We start from the raw sequence: 15312 nt of genomic DNA on the forward strand, positions 1-15312 counted from the left end.
GGGAAAAAACCTTTCTACTTTTAAACTGAGCACATTTCTTATGGAAATCACTGAGAAATCATGATCATGGAACTCCACCATGCCATTTTTACAGAGGCACTCTTAATCTAATCTCACTCTCATGGATAAATTGTGGAACTCAGACTCATTGGTGAGTAGTTGCACACATGAGTAGACCCATTCTGAATAAGTGTGTTCCTACTCAAGTAAAGATTGCATAATCTAGCCATAAAATAAGTCCCTCACCTGCTAATGCAGAAATGGTCATTATAAAACAGATTATTTTGTCCAATCAAATTCTAAATGTCACAAGCTATATTTAAATTAACTTTAAAAAAAAGTTAGAGGAAAAATTAATTACAATTGTGTTCAACTTTTATACTAGCTCTCCTTTTATTTTTCCTGTTTCTTTCAGTTAGGTAATTTCCAGTAATGTATTATGAATATCAAAGTCCTTATCAGTTCTATGATAGACAGTCCTCACCATTTGACTGCTTCTGTAAATATTTTCCCCCTGAGGTAGTGTTATCAGCTGATATAAAACCAAGCAGATCCATTAGTGAAGGCAGAGTTAATGTTAAAAAGGTCATCTCTCCATTTCTAATAATGAGTCTTTCCCTTTTTGAATGGATTTACTCTGCTATTATGAGACTTCTACAGAATGTTCTAAATTCCCACTAGCCTGAATTGTTTATCCCTTCTTTGATCTCATAGTCTTGATCTCTTGATTTCAAATTAATTGGCACAGGAAGGGGCCTTACAGAGCTGAGAACAAGAGCAGGAAGAAGTGTGGAGCCACTGGGTACCATGGGAAGAAAGCTTTCTGAGAGTAGGTGATTTGAAACACAATCAAACCACTATTGTCAGCAGTTAAACATTGGGCTGGTCCAATAAAAGCAATGATATTTCCATCTGTATATCCCAGATGTTCAACATTCCACTCCTATATTCGGATTGGAGCTTGTGAATCTCAAACAACAATTTGTCAACCAGATATAAAAATCTATGATGGGTGTTTTTCACGCATTTACATGTATATAATTTTGATGTGGAATAAGACCAGTAAAGAAACAACTGCAAAATGTCTTTTTTTTTTTTTTTATTTAATTTAAGAATCTGAAGTGTTTCATAACCAGGACCGGCTCTAGGCACCAGCAAACCAAGCACGTGCTTGGGGCGGCACAATTCCAGGGGCAGCCCTGTTCATAACCAACTGAATACAAAACCAAGGTTTTGTAAAGAATAGTTAGCTTGTGTTCAACTGTTCTTCTAAACTTAACATTAAAGATTTTATTTAACTCTGCTAAAAGTTTTTTCTAAATGCCACCTGATTTTGTTCTCATAAGCTAAGTTTTGGATCATGTATAAAAATATTACTCAGAAACAGTTTTTTTCACCCTTAAGAATAATAGCAGTAAAATAAGGGAACGCCTGATAGTGGAAGAGTATTAATGTACATGCACTTTTCTTAATCTGTGTAGACTGGAGGATTGTGATGAAACTGCTCCTGTCACTGCTGCTATAACCACAAAGGTCCATGGAACACAGAAGACCCCAGGGCAGGCTCGAAGGGACTATGGATTTTGGTGTCCACGGCATCTGCAGACTTCCAATGGACAAGGCTACAAGTTTTTGGGAATCGATCAGTGTGCACCCCCATGTCCCAATATGTACTTCAAAAATTATGAGCTGGATGTTGCCAAAAGCTTCATTGGAATAGTTTCAATTTTTTGCCTTTGTGCTACTCTGTTCACATTCTTGACTTTTCTGATTGATGTTAAAAGGTTCAGATACCCAGAGAGGCCAATCATATATTATTCAGTCTGTTACAGTATAGTGTCTCTGATGTACTTCATTGGCTTTTTGCTGGGAAATAGAACTGCTTGTAACAAGGCAGATGAAAAGTTAGAAATTGGTGAAACAGTTGTTCTTGGCTCTCAAAACAAAGCCTGCACTGTCCTTTTTATGGTTTTGTATTTTTTCACTATGGCAGGAACGATATGGTGGGTGATTCTTACGATCACTTGGTTCCTAGCAGCAGGAAGAAAATGGAGCTGTGAAGCTATTGAACAAAAGGCAATGTGGTTCCATGCAGTTGCATGGGGCATACCTGGTTTTCTCACCATTATGCTTCTTGCAATGAACAAAGTTGAAGGGGACAATATCAGTGGAGTTTGCTTTGTTGGTCTCTATGACCTGGATGCATCTCGATATTTTGTCCTTTTGCCTTTGAGCTTTTGTGTTTTTGTTGGTCTCTCTCTCCTTTTAGCTGGAATTATTTCTTTAAATCATGTGCGGCAAGTCATACAGCATGATGGCAGAAACCAAGAGAAGCTAAAGAAATTTATGATTCGAATTGGAGTCTTTAGTGGCTTATACCTGGTACCACTGGTGGCACTTCTTGGATGTTATGTTTATGAGCAGATGTATAGGAGAATCTGGGAGACCACTTGGGTCTTTGACCATTGTGATCAGTACCATATTCCCTGTCCTTACCAGGTAAGGAGTAATGTTTTGTTTCATTCATATTTTAATGTTAACATAAAAAAGGCACTGAAATGCATTATGATATTTGTAACAACATTTAGTGGGTAGACTGTAGGTAAAGAGAGCCAATGAAATGCACACAATATAAAATTCATAGACCAGTTAAATATTTTCAACATAAATATTGGTTCAGTCAATTTATTTAATCTCTAGCTAATCAGGTTGATGGCACTTAGCACTTAAAATCTTTTTAGAGTAATGAGTTTAAATTTTTAAGTTATTTGAACTTAATCATAAAAAATTGTTCATGGTTCAAACTTTCTACATAATAGGCCGCTATTCCTAAAACTACTGCCCCAAATTTTCTAATTTAGGTGCCTAAAGTTACTCCTCATTTCTGAAAATGAGGCTGCCTTGAAATATGTATCTAAATATGGATTTAAGCAACTAATTTTAGCCATTCAAATTAGAACATTTTGGTCAGAGCCACATTTGATTAAAATCAGTTTTGTCTTTTCTTAAGTTGTACAAGTACAAAATACTGAGCTTTTCACTCTTTATTTCACACAACTATGACTACATATGTCCAAGTTGATTTTTGGTAATGTGGACTTAAGTTTTAGAAATGTTAAAAATATATATTTTAAATTGCTGAGATGTTCAAGTTTAAAATTTGACTTTTGATTTAAAAATTGTCTTCAGAAAGACTTTAATATGCATACCAACTGCACATGTGCAGTACTCTCTATGGATTACATTTTGTTTCTAATGCATAAAATTCTGTCATGTCAAGTAATTTTGGGTTTATGCCTCTCTATTTATGAGCTGGTGTTTAAGAAGGAAATATCAGTAAGAGAACTGTTAGTTTTTCATGTCAAGTTACAAACTTCAGTTGCCTTGCATCTCACCATTAATGTTTATACTGCAATGAGCTACCATAAAAACAAGGAAAATAAATACAAAATTCTTAGAACGTTAGGGCTTGGTCCTGCAAGTTTCTGAGTACCCTCTACTCTTATCGAAGTCAATGAGAGTTGAGTACAGCCCCGCATAGGACTGGGTCTTTAATACTTATTCTTGCTCCCATTTAAAGTCAGTGACAAAATATCCACTGTCTTCAGTGGATAAAGCATTGAGTCCCTTGTCAACTTAAATCCTCTAAAGTAAGGAAGTTCAGAGCTGAGGTATCTATTCCTTCTTTAACAAGTTTGCCTTGCAATGCTTAAATATAGCAGCACAGTAATAAGAAATTAATGACATAATTATATCAAGGATTATTTAGCTTATTGGAGAGAGTAAATAGCAACAGAACAAACATATGCAATCAAATATTATACCAAGAAATATACAATTGGATCTGTTCCTTTGTGTTGTACTTGTTGTTGTTTTCCAGTGACAAAAACCTATTAACTACAGAATGGCTTCTCTTTTTACCCTGATTAGTTCAAAATAAAACCAAAAGCTTCAGCTTCAACAACTACGGGTACCTAACTAACAAAAAGAGTGACTAGTGCTTTGAAGGCTAGGATACAGAGACAAGTGGATTAATCAAGAAAACAAATTACATTTGGGGCATGGGAGAGGAAGTTAAATAACCACTTAATGAGTTAAATGTCTCAACAACTGAGACCCTGTTCTGCACATAGGTGGATTAATGTTGCAATAAACAGCAGAAAACGCTGGTATACTGTCAGGGGTAAAAGTAACTTAAGGGACTTACCAGTACACACGGCAAGGGTCCTGAGCAAGGGTGGGGGGGCCTCAACCGGAAAGGGCGGGGCCTCCAGTGGAAGGGGCGGGGGCCTTTAAATCACTGGCCCTTTTAAATCTCCACCACTACCCCGGTGCTCTGGCAGCAATTTAAAGGGCCCGGGGCTCTGGCTGTGGTAGCAGCGACCGGGAGCCCCGGGCCCTTTAAATCACCGCCGGAGCCCCATTGTAGTGGTAGCTGCAGCGGCTGGGAGCCCCAGGGCTCCGGCGGTGATTTAAAGGTCCAGGGGCTCCATACGTGGCCAGGAGCCCAGGGCCCTTTTAGATTGCTGGCCTGGGGAAGCTGCTCCCTGCTGGTACAGTTGGCTGTATACCGTCTCTTGCCGGTATGCCGGACTGAACTGGACTGGCTTACTTTCACCTCTCTATACCGTCCTGAGGCTCTCTGAAGATCCTGCTTCATGTAATTAACTCTAACTCATCCACTCCATCATCTCTTCTGTATCCAGAGGAAGCTCCCAAATATGCAGTGTGTCGCTGGAGAAACTGCTTAATAATACAGTTCCCCCCCTCCAAATAATCTTTTCTTCCAGTTTTTAAAAAATTCTCCCCTTATGCCTCACCTCCTGTCCACATCTTCAACTACATCTCCATATGCAAAGATTAACCAGATCTGACTCGACTGTGCATGTTTTAGTTCAGTCCATAGTGTGTCTGAATGCAGTATAGCATAGCTGGTGTAAAATAGAAAGTACTTCAGTATGCTCTTGTACATGGTTTCTGTTCATTTTCTGCACTTTGTCAAGAGTCCAAGTGTCTGTGTCTGTGTGTGCATTTGTTTATTAAACTTTGTTATCTTCCAGGCAAAGGCATTAGCTAGACCAGAAATATTTTTGTTTCTGATGAAGTACCTGATGACGTTAATTGTTGGCATCTCTCCAGTATTCTGGGTGGGAAGTAAAAAGACCTGTTCTGAATGGGCCAGTTTCTTCAACAGAAATCGCAAGAGAGAGTAAGAGCAACTCTTTGTATGTGGTACTGATACATTTATTTTAAGCTTATTTGTAACATGTGTCCCTTTAAATATATGTCTGGTGATATAGAAAAAATATTGTTGTTTACTCTCTCAGGGCCCAATCCTGCAGTTGGACATAGGTAAAATTCCCACTGGAATCAATTCAAGTTTTATCTGTGCAATGACTACATGATTGGGCCCTAATAAGGTAGAAAATATACTTCCCTACTGATTTGGTCCTTTAAATTGAGCAAAAGGGATTTTGCTGCTTTTAACACTGACTAACATGGCTGTAACTTTCAGTTAAGTCAGGGAAGACCGCATGGCCTATCAACTCTGACTCCTTTCATTTTCCAGGTCTGCTGCTTACATCATTTGCACTAATGCTTTAACCGTATCTTGCAGTCATAGTCCCTCCACCATTTTTCTTAGTAGCTTACTCTGTTGCCCTAATTCTCTTACTATTTCTAATGTCCTACCTTAATTTTTTCTTCTATTGTTTCAGACCACTGTGTCGTCTTCTACCCCCTTTTGCACAAGAGTAATTCCATTCCTTTATTTAAACTTACCTAGAGTTCTCTTTTGTAGGAGGTGCATGGGCCATATCTTTTTCAATATAAGCAGACTATAAGTTCAGGTCTCATCCCTTGTAATTATTGTATCCTTTTCTTTTCCCCTGATTTATTTTTCTTTAGATTTCCTATATTCTTCCTAAACTGTGGATGTATTTTTATAACTCTTTATTTCCTTGGACTTGCCCAGCCCACATTACTTTGGTTTTCTTTAGCTCCTTTTATTTGAAGTCTGCATTCCTGGATGGTGAGCTTATAGCTTCCTTTCCATCTCCCTACTTTTCCATTTCCTGTATAAGTCTTTCTTATGTTTCAGCTGTAAACGACTTTCAGCTAAGTGATTAAAAAAATGTTGCCCATTTTATACTATTTACCTTTAACAAAGTTTGCTTAAGGAAAACTTAATTTGGTGACGTAGCTACCTATGAGCTAATCATGCTCTCCTTTTTCACATGGTTAATCTCATTCAAGTTATTGGAACTATTTGCAAGAATGAGGCATGTAGGATTTTGCTCTATTTCTGTAAACTTAATTGCTCCCCATATATAATTACTTAATAGCCACAACCCCCAGATTTCTTCCCAATCGTCAGAGGTTATCATTTCCTCGGTATTGGTTAACATTAGAGCCAGGTTTGTTACATTAGAGACACCCCCTTTGTTACTTCCGTCACATTTTGGAAAAAGAAGCAATCTTCCGCTGAGTCTAAATGATTTTTGAACTAGTCATATGCTTTTTGTTTTTCAGTCCAATCAGTGAGAGTCGAAGAGTGTTGCAAGAATCATGTGAATTTTTCTTGAAGCACAATTCTAAAGTTAAACATAAAAAGAAGCACTACAAATCCAGGTCACACAAACTAAAGGTTATTTCTAAGTCTATGGGAACTAGTACAGGTGCTACAACAAATCATGAAACTTCTGCAGTGGCTATTACTAACCCTGATTACTTAAGCCAAGAGAATTTCACAGAAATTAAAACCCCTCGAGAAACAGCTGAGAAAGAGATGGAGGCAGATGGAACATCCACCCAGAAAGTGGAGGAGGGGGAGAATACTGGTGGTGAACATGTCCTACAAATATCTACTTCTAAACTGGCTATGGAACAGGTGGAAAAGAGCAGCAAGGCAGACAACACAGTTGATATGATTAGCTTATCTGAGAGTATGAAAAGAATGTGTGAAGGAAGGTAAGATTGTTATTTTTTTTTAATCTAATTTTGGACTTCAGTTTTCTGGTTTATGTTCGTACTACCAATACTGTGGTATATTTTTGTGTCCTTTTCCTAAGACAGATTGTCCAATAACTAACAATACCTGCAAGGAAAAAGTAATTCTTATAAACTACTTTCCACATGACCATGCAGATGATGTGTTTCTATATGAGGATATATGACTTGGGGATTTTTTCTAGCAGAGCTTTGAAATACTAGAGCTATTATCTTGGGATAGGATGTGCCTTATATTTAGGGCCCCACCAATTTCACGGCCATGAAAAACATGTCACAGACCGTGAACTAAGCCCTTCCCCTTGAAATCTGATCTCCCCTGTGCTGCTGGAAGCACCCCAGCCAGGGGCTCCAAGCTGCGAGTTCCAGCAGGGCTGGGGAGGAACAAGACTTGTCCTTCCCCTGCACAGCCGCTCTCGGGGGGTGATCAGACCGACCGGCAGCAAGGGGAGGCACTCGGAGGAAGCTCTCGGACTGGGTAGTAGCCCCGGAGGTTCCTGCAGCCAGAGGAGACTTGTGGAGGTTGGTCTGATCCCCCGCTGAGAGCGACTATGCAGGGGAAGGACAAGTCCTGTCCCTTTTCAGCCTGGCCAGGACTCACAGCTAGGAGTCTCTGGCTGGGACACTCCCAGCAGCAAGGGGGAGATTGGACCCACCTCCACCTTTTGGAAGACTCCTGTGGCTGCAGGAAGCTCTGTGGCCGCTGAAGGCAGCGCAGAAGTGAGAGTGGCAATCCTATGACCCCCCCCTACAACAGCTTTGTGACCTCCCACAACCCCCTTTTGGGTCGGGACCCTCATGGTTTCAACACTGAAATTTAAACATCTGAAAATGTGAAATTTACCAAATTTCAAATCCTATCGCCATGAAATTGACCAGAATGGACCATGAATTTGGTAGAGCCCTACTTATATTGCTGAATAGTGACCTCTAAGACAAAGAAAGGAACAGCACTGAAAGGCTTTGAAAAGCGTTCCCTATCCAGTGCTTGCCAAGATGTCTGTGCAAGCTGTGCCATACAGCTTCTTTGGATGGGTGGCTGGTATAAAAAACATTAGTGATGACCATCTGGACTCAGGAACACAAAGGCCTATTAAATGGCTAAGGAAAGAGTATTCAGAACTATATTAATGTCTTTTAAAAGGAGTGTTGTAAGTCCAATGTATATTACCATTTTGTTGCTAAATGTGTTTGTGTTTCAGTCTAAAACATTATAAGCTTAAAATTGTTTGTGTGTTTTGTTTTTGTTTTTAATTACATACAGGGTATCTCCTAAAAGTGATTTTACTGAAACTCATCCACTACAAGTCAGTCATTCACAGCTACCCAGTGTTTCACAACCAGGCAGTACCAGCGGCTCCATATCAATGCTTGTCCACTCGGCTTCAGACACTAGAAAAGATCAGGATTCTGGAAACAGTTCAAATCCTTGAAAGATTAGAATTTCCAAATGAATGATTTCAGTTTATGAAACTGTTATGGGTTTGTATTACATTGGAGATTACTGATGCTTTGTGCCTTGTAAAAATACCACATACATATCCCTTGTTTTGCACTTAAAAGTTACACTACATAGTGGAGAGGTCTAGCAATAACCACTGTATTTAACCTCATAAGAGAGTACTGGAAACTGAAGTTCTAATAGCACTCAACTGGGCAGGTCAGCAGTAATTTAAGAGAAACAGAAATGAGAGAAATAAATCTTTTTCTTTTTCAATACATGAACATGCTGTTAAATGACAGCAAAAATAATTGATGGAAGACAGTTGCGTTATTTTGAAGCATAAACATTTAATTTGCTTCACTGGTGTCTTTCAGTCTTCCTATTAACTTTTCTTTTTAAAGTAACTGCATCTTAAACAGCTGTGTCATTTAAAATAATTAGAAGTTACACAAATCTATGGATATCTTTAATGTGTAAATGTCTCATGATGTACTAATCTTAGCACTGTATTATGGTTGTTTCTACACTGAATCTGAAAAGGATTCTGGAATTATAGTGATTTATTTTGTAGTTAAAAATGAATCTTGTAAATAACTTATTTTTATAAACTCAACATTAAGAACTACTGTTTTGTTTGTTGCACAACTCTGATAACTAAGGTGCTTCCTTCTAGTACCAATAAGATCAACAATATTGTGCTGATAAGATGACATGATTTCCTTCTGAGCAATAGTCACTACAGGATAATATAACCTCCACATCTAGAGCAAGATTGTGTCTGATCCTTCCACAGATGAGAAAGGAGAGACACCTTTACTTTTGCACACCTACTGTTACCCCAAAAACAGACCCAGGGTACCCACTGAATAGCTCATCTAGTCTCCCATTCCCGGGTTTACCAGAGGTTCCTTTCAAGGTAACCTACTTACCTATTAATCTATTTCTGCAAGGTAAAAAGTGGGCCTGCCCTAGAGGAGCTACTTGGGTTCACCAGGTTCTCTTCAAGAGACTCCCCAGAATAGCTTAGACCTGTTATCTCTGGGAGGACATGGATACGGCCTTCCATTATAACTGATTGACACACAGGCAATACTTTTTCTAAAACAAAGTATTTTTTATTTATCCTAAATTATATTCCCTGATTCAATCATTACTCTTGGGGGAATTCTGCGCCACTCTGCATGTGCAGAATTTATGTCCTCTGCAGATTTCTTTGTTTCCCCTCAGAAAAATGACTTTCTGACTGGTAAGCAAAGGGAAGCCACAAAAGCAGTCATGCAGCCCTCCCAGCAGTATGTTTCTGGTGCCCTGGGCAGCTGGCAGAGAGGTAAATCAGTGTGGGATGGGGGCAGGACTGGGGAAGACACGGTCATGGCTCCTACCCTGCTAGGCCTGGCTGGGCTGGGGAGGACAGGACTTCCTCTTCCCCTGCAAGGCATCCAGTGCTGGATCAGACTGACCCCCAGATTTCAGTTTGCATGAGCACATTCCAATTGTCAGTTTATTAACCTCAATATTGTGGTCTGCTGTTGCCACTCTATTTCCCTGCCAATTTAGTTAATCATACCTAATCTCGCCGCCGCCGCCCTATTTTCAGCTAATCGTGGCAAAATGATGCCCACCCAGGGCTGTGCTGAGAAAACAGAATAGAGTAGTTCAAAAATCTCTTATCACTACACAAGGGCTGAGCTAAGGGATAGTAGGAGTGGGAGAGATTTGTGTCAGTATCAGTGCAAAGAGATGGGGCAGAGAAGCGGCAGAGATATAACCCTGCCTAACATTTTCACTGACTGTTCTCCTCAAAAAGATGCAGCCTTTATGCATTCCATACAGGAATGGTGCATGAGGTGTGCAGCTCCACTTCAGAAAGGATACTTCCCAGATCTTCTGCTGGAGTGGTGTTTCACTCACCCCCAGTGAGGAGGCACAACAAAGCTCTAAGTATACAAGAACGTCATGTTCTGAAGCTCATTTTTCTAAAAATCCAATGTTAAAGATTCTCTGTAGAGAAGTATGATCTTGCAGAAAAAGCAACTTTTGAATATTAACATGCAAATTCATCAGATGAGGTTTTCACTTAAAACCGGACAATAATGCATTTTTCACGTGCCATAATTTTTTTCCCCCATGCTTTAATGGTCTGTTTGTGTATATATAGAAATACCACATTTTCTTTAGATTTTTTTGGTATTAGGGCCCAATTCCCCCACTCCGAGTAGTCCTTACTACCGGAGGTAGTCCCGTTGTTTTCAATGGGACAATGCACATGAGTAAGATGACTGGTGTGGATAAGGGTTGCAGGACAGGGCCCTTTGGGTGAAATTCTGTCTCCAATGAAGTCAATGGGAGTTTTGCTGTTTCAGTGGAGCCAGGATTTCACTTTCCATCTGTAACACTAATGTTGATACATTCTATAGGGCTCTTCTGCATTTTGCCTTATTGGTAACAGGAGGGCTCTTAGTGTGACATATCCACTCTGATAATGTACAGTGAGGCTGTTACATTCCACTTTGAACAGCTTTTTGGGGGGTGGTTTGAACATTCAAGCAAAATCACATAAGAGAAAGGTCATGTAAATACTCATTGAATAAGAAATTGTAGTTCTGATAAACCAAAGTTACTTGTTTTATCCAACGTATATTGAAATTTGAACGTGTTTGTTGTCTTCTGCATTTTATAATTTGTAATTTATTGCCTTAAATAAGGGATGTTCTTTTTTAGTGTTCCCTTTTTATTTTTAGCACACAATATTCTTGCTGCTGAGATAGAGAATGAGAAAAATATGAAATATCCTCTGAAGAAACACACTAAATATTCTGTATTCTCTTGTTCTCCTGTTTGTAAACTGAAAACTTGATATATATTTTTAATAGTTTTGTTTTTACTATCTTTGTTAGTAATAAAATATTATATTGTTCAATAGGAGCTTCTGAGTTGATTTTATTGTTAATACTTAGTTCTCATAAATTGGCTTTATTTCCCCTATTGTCATAATATCTGAGCACCTCACAGTCCCTAATGTTTGTCCTTACAACTCTTCTGTGAGATAGAGAAGTACTATTATCCCCATTTTGTAGGTGGGGAAATGAGGCATAGAGAAACAAAGTGACTTGCCCAAGTTAACTGTAAATGTGTGGCGGAGCAGAGTTTATCCTAACCACTGGACCATTCTTCCTCTCTCTGGTCCTAATCAAAGGCTTCCTTTAGAGTACAGTAAATATGTCCTTACATAGGGTCATTTCGGTGTAGTGTTCTCTCAGTGCACAAGTACATGTCAGTAGTTTGACTTGAGGAGATTTTTTCTTTTAATACTCATTTAAAAAATTAGAAAAAGGAGTACAAGAGCACTAAAAAGTTGAGTACAATAAATACTTTGGATTTGTATTACACTGCATTTTCAAAGCACTGTACAAATGTTAACTAATTAATAGTCACACCCTTTTGAGGTATTGTATGTATTCTTACTTTCTGTGTCTGATTCTCCATCTGTAAAATAAGTGACTTGCTCAAGAGAGAATCTCAGCAAGTCAATAGTAGAGCCATATTTTAGGTTCCCCCCCCCATGACACAACCAATTGAACATGAGCTCCTAGTGCAATGCTGTAGCTAAGGTGACTAACATGATCCTTGGATATACAATCAGGAGAATATCAAATAGCGGTAAGGAGGTAGTATTACGGCATCAGTGAGACTATTACTGGAATACTGTGTCCATGTCTGGTGTCCACGCCTCAAAAAGGATATTGGAAAGGCTTCAGAAAAAAGCTACAAGAATGATTCAGGGTCCGGAAAACCTACCTCACTGTGAAAGGTTCCCTCCCAGCACACAGCCCCTAGCTATTCCCCTGCTTACGCACAGCCCCTGCACCCTGAGCTACCCCCTGCCTGCACACAGCTCCTAGCTACCCCTTCCCTGCACCCTGAGCAGTTTTCAAACTTGGAGCTGAGCACCCCCTACTTTGAGTTATAATTTTTGGTTGTGCCCGCACCCCCCCCCCCCCCCCCCCCGCAACCCAGACAAGCTGGGTGGACTGCTGAGGTTAGTCAGGGGGTAGAGGTGGTGATCCCTCGCCAGGGCCCACCATGCAGATTTGACCCCGCAAAATAAAAGTCAAACTACACTTATGGAGCCACCCTTCCCCATCTGGCAACCTCCAGAGCTAAAACCCCAAGCACCCCCGCCCCACACACACACACTGGGTCCTGGAGTTTTTCTAGCACATTGTGGGTGGGGTGATGGGGCTCAGAAAGAAAAAGGTTGAGAACCCTTTGCCTATATTAGGTAGGTCACACTAGATTGGGGTGGGCAAACTATGGCCCCTGGGACACATCTGGCCCTCGAGCTCCCACTGGGAGCGGGTCTGGGGCTTGCCCTGTTCCCGCACTCCAGCCGGGGAGCAGGGTTGGGGGTCACTCCGCATGAGCCGCAGCTACCAGAAGCAGCGGCATGTCCCCCTCCAATTCCTACATTTAGGGGCAGCCAGGGGGCTCCGTGCGCTGCCTCCGCAGCTCCCATTGGCTGGGTTCTGGGGCTAATGGGAGCTGCAAGGGCGGCACCTGTGGATGGGGCAGCATGCAGAACCGCCTGGCCATGCCTCTGCGGAGGAGCCAGAGGAGCGACATGCCGCTGCTTCCGGGAGCTGCTTGAGGTAAGCGCTGCCCGGAGCCTGCACCCCAACCCCTCCCATGCCCCAATCCCCTACCCCAGCCCTGATTTCCCCTCTCATCCTCTGAACCCCTCAGACCCTGCCTAAAGCACCCTCCTGGACCCGAAATCCCTCATCCCCAGAGACCACACCTCCAACCAGAGCCCTCACCCCCTCTTGCACCCCAACCCCAATTTCAGGAGCATTCATGGCCCGCCATACAATTTCCAGACCCACATATGGCCCTCGGGCCAAAAAGTTTGCCTGGACTAGATGATAATAATCCATCTGGTTTTATAATCTGCAAGCCCCCTGCAATACATCATGATGCCACTCTCTATTTTTTTAAATTTACGCAAAGTGAATCTCCATGATAGAGCACTTTAAAAGTGCATTACAATTAGCTCCCAGGTCACATGTGAAATAAATAAGAGTTAAAAAACAGAATAGTGTAATAAATCTTGTGTGATATAACCTGTCTGCTAAATTAGCAGTCCTTCAATTAGTTTTGCAACAATGTATTTTCCGTATAATCTATTTTACTTTCCTTTTTTATTTATCTTTTTAGAGAGTTTTGGGATGCAGTTTACCAAAAAGTTGCAATACAAAATAATGCTGTAGGATATATAAACTAACTGGAAATCATCTAGTTTTGGAGCTAACTTAGTGGTGAAATGTAAAAAGTAAACCAACAAATGGCAAAAAATAAATTAAATAGTTTAATTCTCCACCTTGTAATACTTTTAAGGTGATGTTAGTAAATTTGGTAAGAAAAACAATTGCATATGATTTGTAGTTTTATACTATCCTTTTAAATTTACAAGGAGCTTGACCATTTGGAAAGCACTCCTGGGCTGAGTGGGAAGAGACAGTTGAGACATCATTGCGTGTTTTTAGTTTGAAATTTGGACAGTTGCTTCACAGGGAAATGCAGGTCCTTCCTCTTTCATAGCCACCGAACTCACCAGTGCTTCATAGGCAGCCAGGCCACCTTTTAGTAGAGTAAGAAACTAAATCAGGAATTGTTTAAATGTTCCCAATTCAACTTCTTAAGTAAAACTAAAAAAGCAAACCTAGCTTTCTACAAAGCACTGAAGACTTCAGGAGCTGAATGGAATGAGGAATCATATTTCTCTTTGAAGTTTGACCACCCACTCTCACCAGACCATTTCATAAAGCCACACATCTGTTGACCGGCACTAGTTGCTGTGCTCAATAGTGCTTTGAAGGTGTCAAGCTGCTTTTTGTTTGGCTGTGTTTATTAGTAAAAATCTTTGCCAATATTAGCCTCTGGTATTAGCAAAAACTTAGAGGACTGGCACCAAAGGTGATTCATGGTTTAGAATCTCACAGGATAAAATATTCCTTTCTGCTGTAGCTGTTTTTGCATTTATGCTTGCTTTCTTGTTTCCCCTTCATCACGTTCACCCTCTTTCTTATTTTTTCAGATAGAATAAAAGACTCATTATACAAGCCTTGAACTTTTTTAGTCTAAACATAACTGTATTTAAAAATCAAAGAAGTCCTGCTACCTACACCTCCCCTTAATGTGCTGCCTGCTTTGTATGTCTGGAAGCTGTATTAGGAGTTACTTTTTGATTCAAAACTATAGAAAAATGAAACCTAAATCACATTAGTAAATGTAGGAGCAATTTTCTGCACACCACAAATGCTTCAGTGTATTGACAGAGTTTATTCTCTATCAGTAACTGGAGCATTAATCATATTTAAAATATTATAAATTGGAATATTGAATTTTTTGGCAATGACAATTAAATCAGAATACTTCACTACGTTTTCTCTCTGCAGTTCAACTTTGTTCAAGAAACAAACCTAAAAACCAGCATGCCTATAAAAAAGGAATGCATGTAATAAGAGGGCAACAGTTTTGATTTGCCCGGTGTACCCCAAGTTTCACCTTACTTAAAATAGGGTTACCATATTTTGTGCCTCCAAATGGAGGACACTCCACGGCCCACGGCCCCGCCCCCAGCCCCGCCCACACACACCCCCCAACCCCACCCCCCCAAAGTTTCCTCCCCCTCCCCTGCTTCCCGCGAATATTTGATTCGCGGGAAGCCTGAAGCAGGTAAGGGGGGTGTGGGGGGAGGAGGCGCAGCCCAGGCTGGCCCCCCGGCGTTTCCAGCCTGGGTCGGCTCGGGCCCTGGGGTGCCGGCCCCGGCCGACCACCCCCGGCCCGCCCAGCACTGCCGG

General features: G+C 40.6%; 1 protein-coding gene across 5 annotated transcripts in view; it reads left to right on the forward strand.

Annotated features, from left to right (window-relative positions):
* Positions 1-11374, forward strand: part of FZD6 (frizzled class receptor 6) — a 47234-nt gene extending 35860 nt beyond the window's left edge. For all 5 annotated transcript variants that reach the window (XM_034763426.1, XM_034763427.1, XM_034763428.1 and 2 more), the window contains 4 exons: positions 1482-2499; positions 5061-5209; positions 6532-6969; positions 8273-11374. In XM_034763426.1, coding sequence (XP_034619317.1) covers positions 1482-2499; positions 5061-5209; positions 6532-6969; positions 8273-8441 — 1774 coding nt within the window. In that variant the 3' untranslated portion in view covers positions 8442-11374. The remainder of the gene's footprint in view (positions 1-1481; positions 2500-5060; positions 5210-6531; positions 6970-8272) is intronic.
* Positions 11375-15312: the final 3938 nt, after the last annotated feature.

This window comes from Trachemys scripta, chromosome 2 (genome assembly GCF_013100865.1).
Source record: "Trachemys scripta elegans isolate TJP31775 chromosome 2, CAS_Tse_1.0, whole genome shotgun sequence".
NCBI classification, from domain to species: Eukaryota; Metazoa; Chordata; order Testudines; family Emydidae; genus Trachemys; species Trachemys scripta.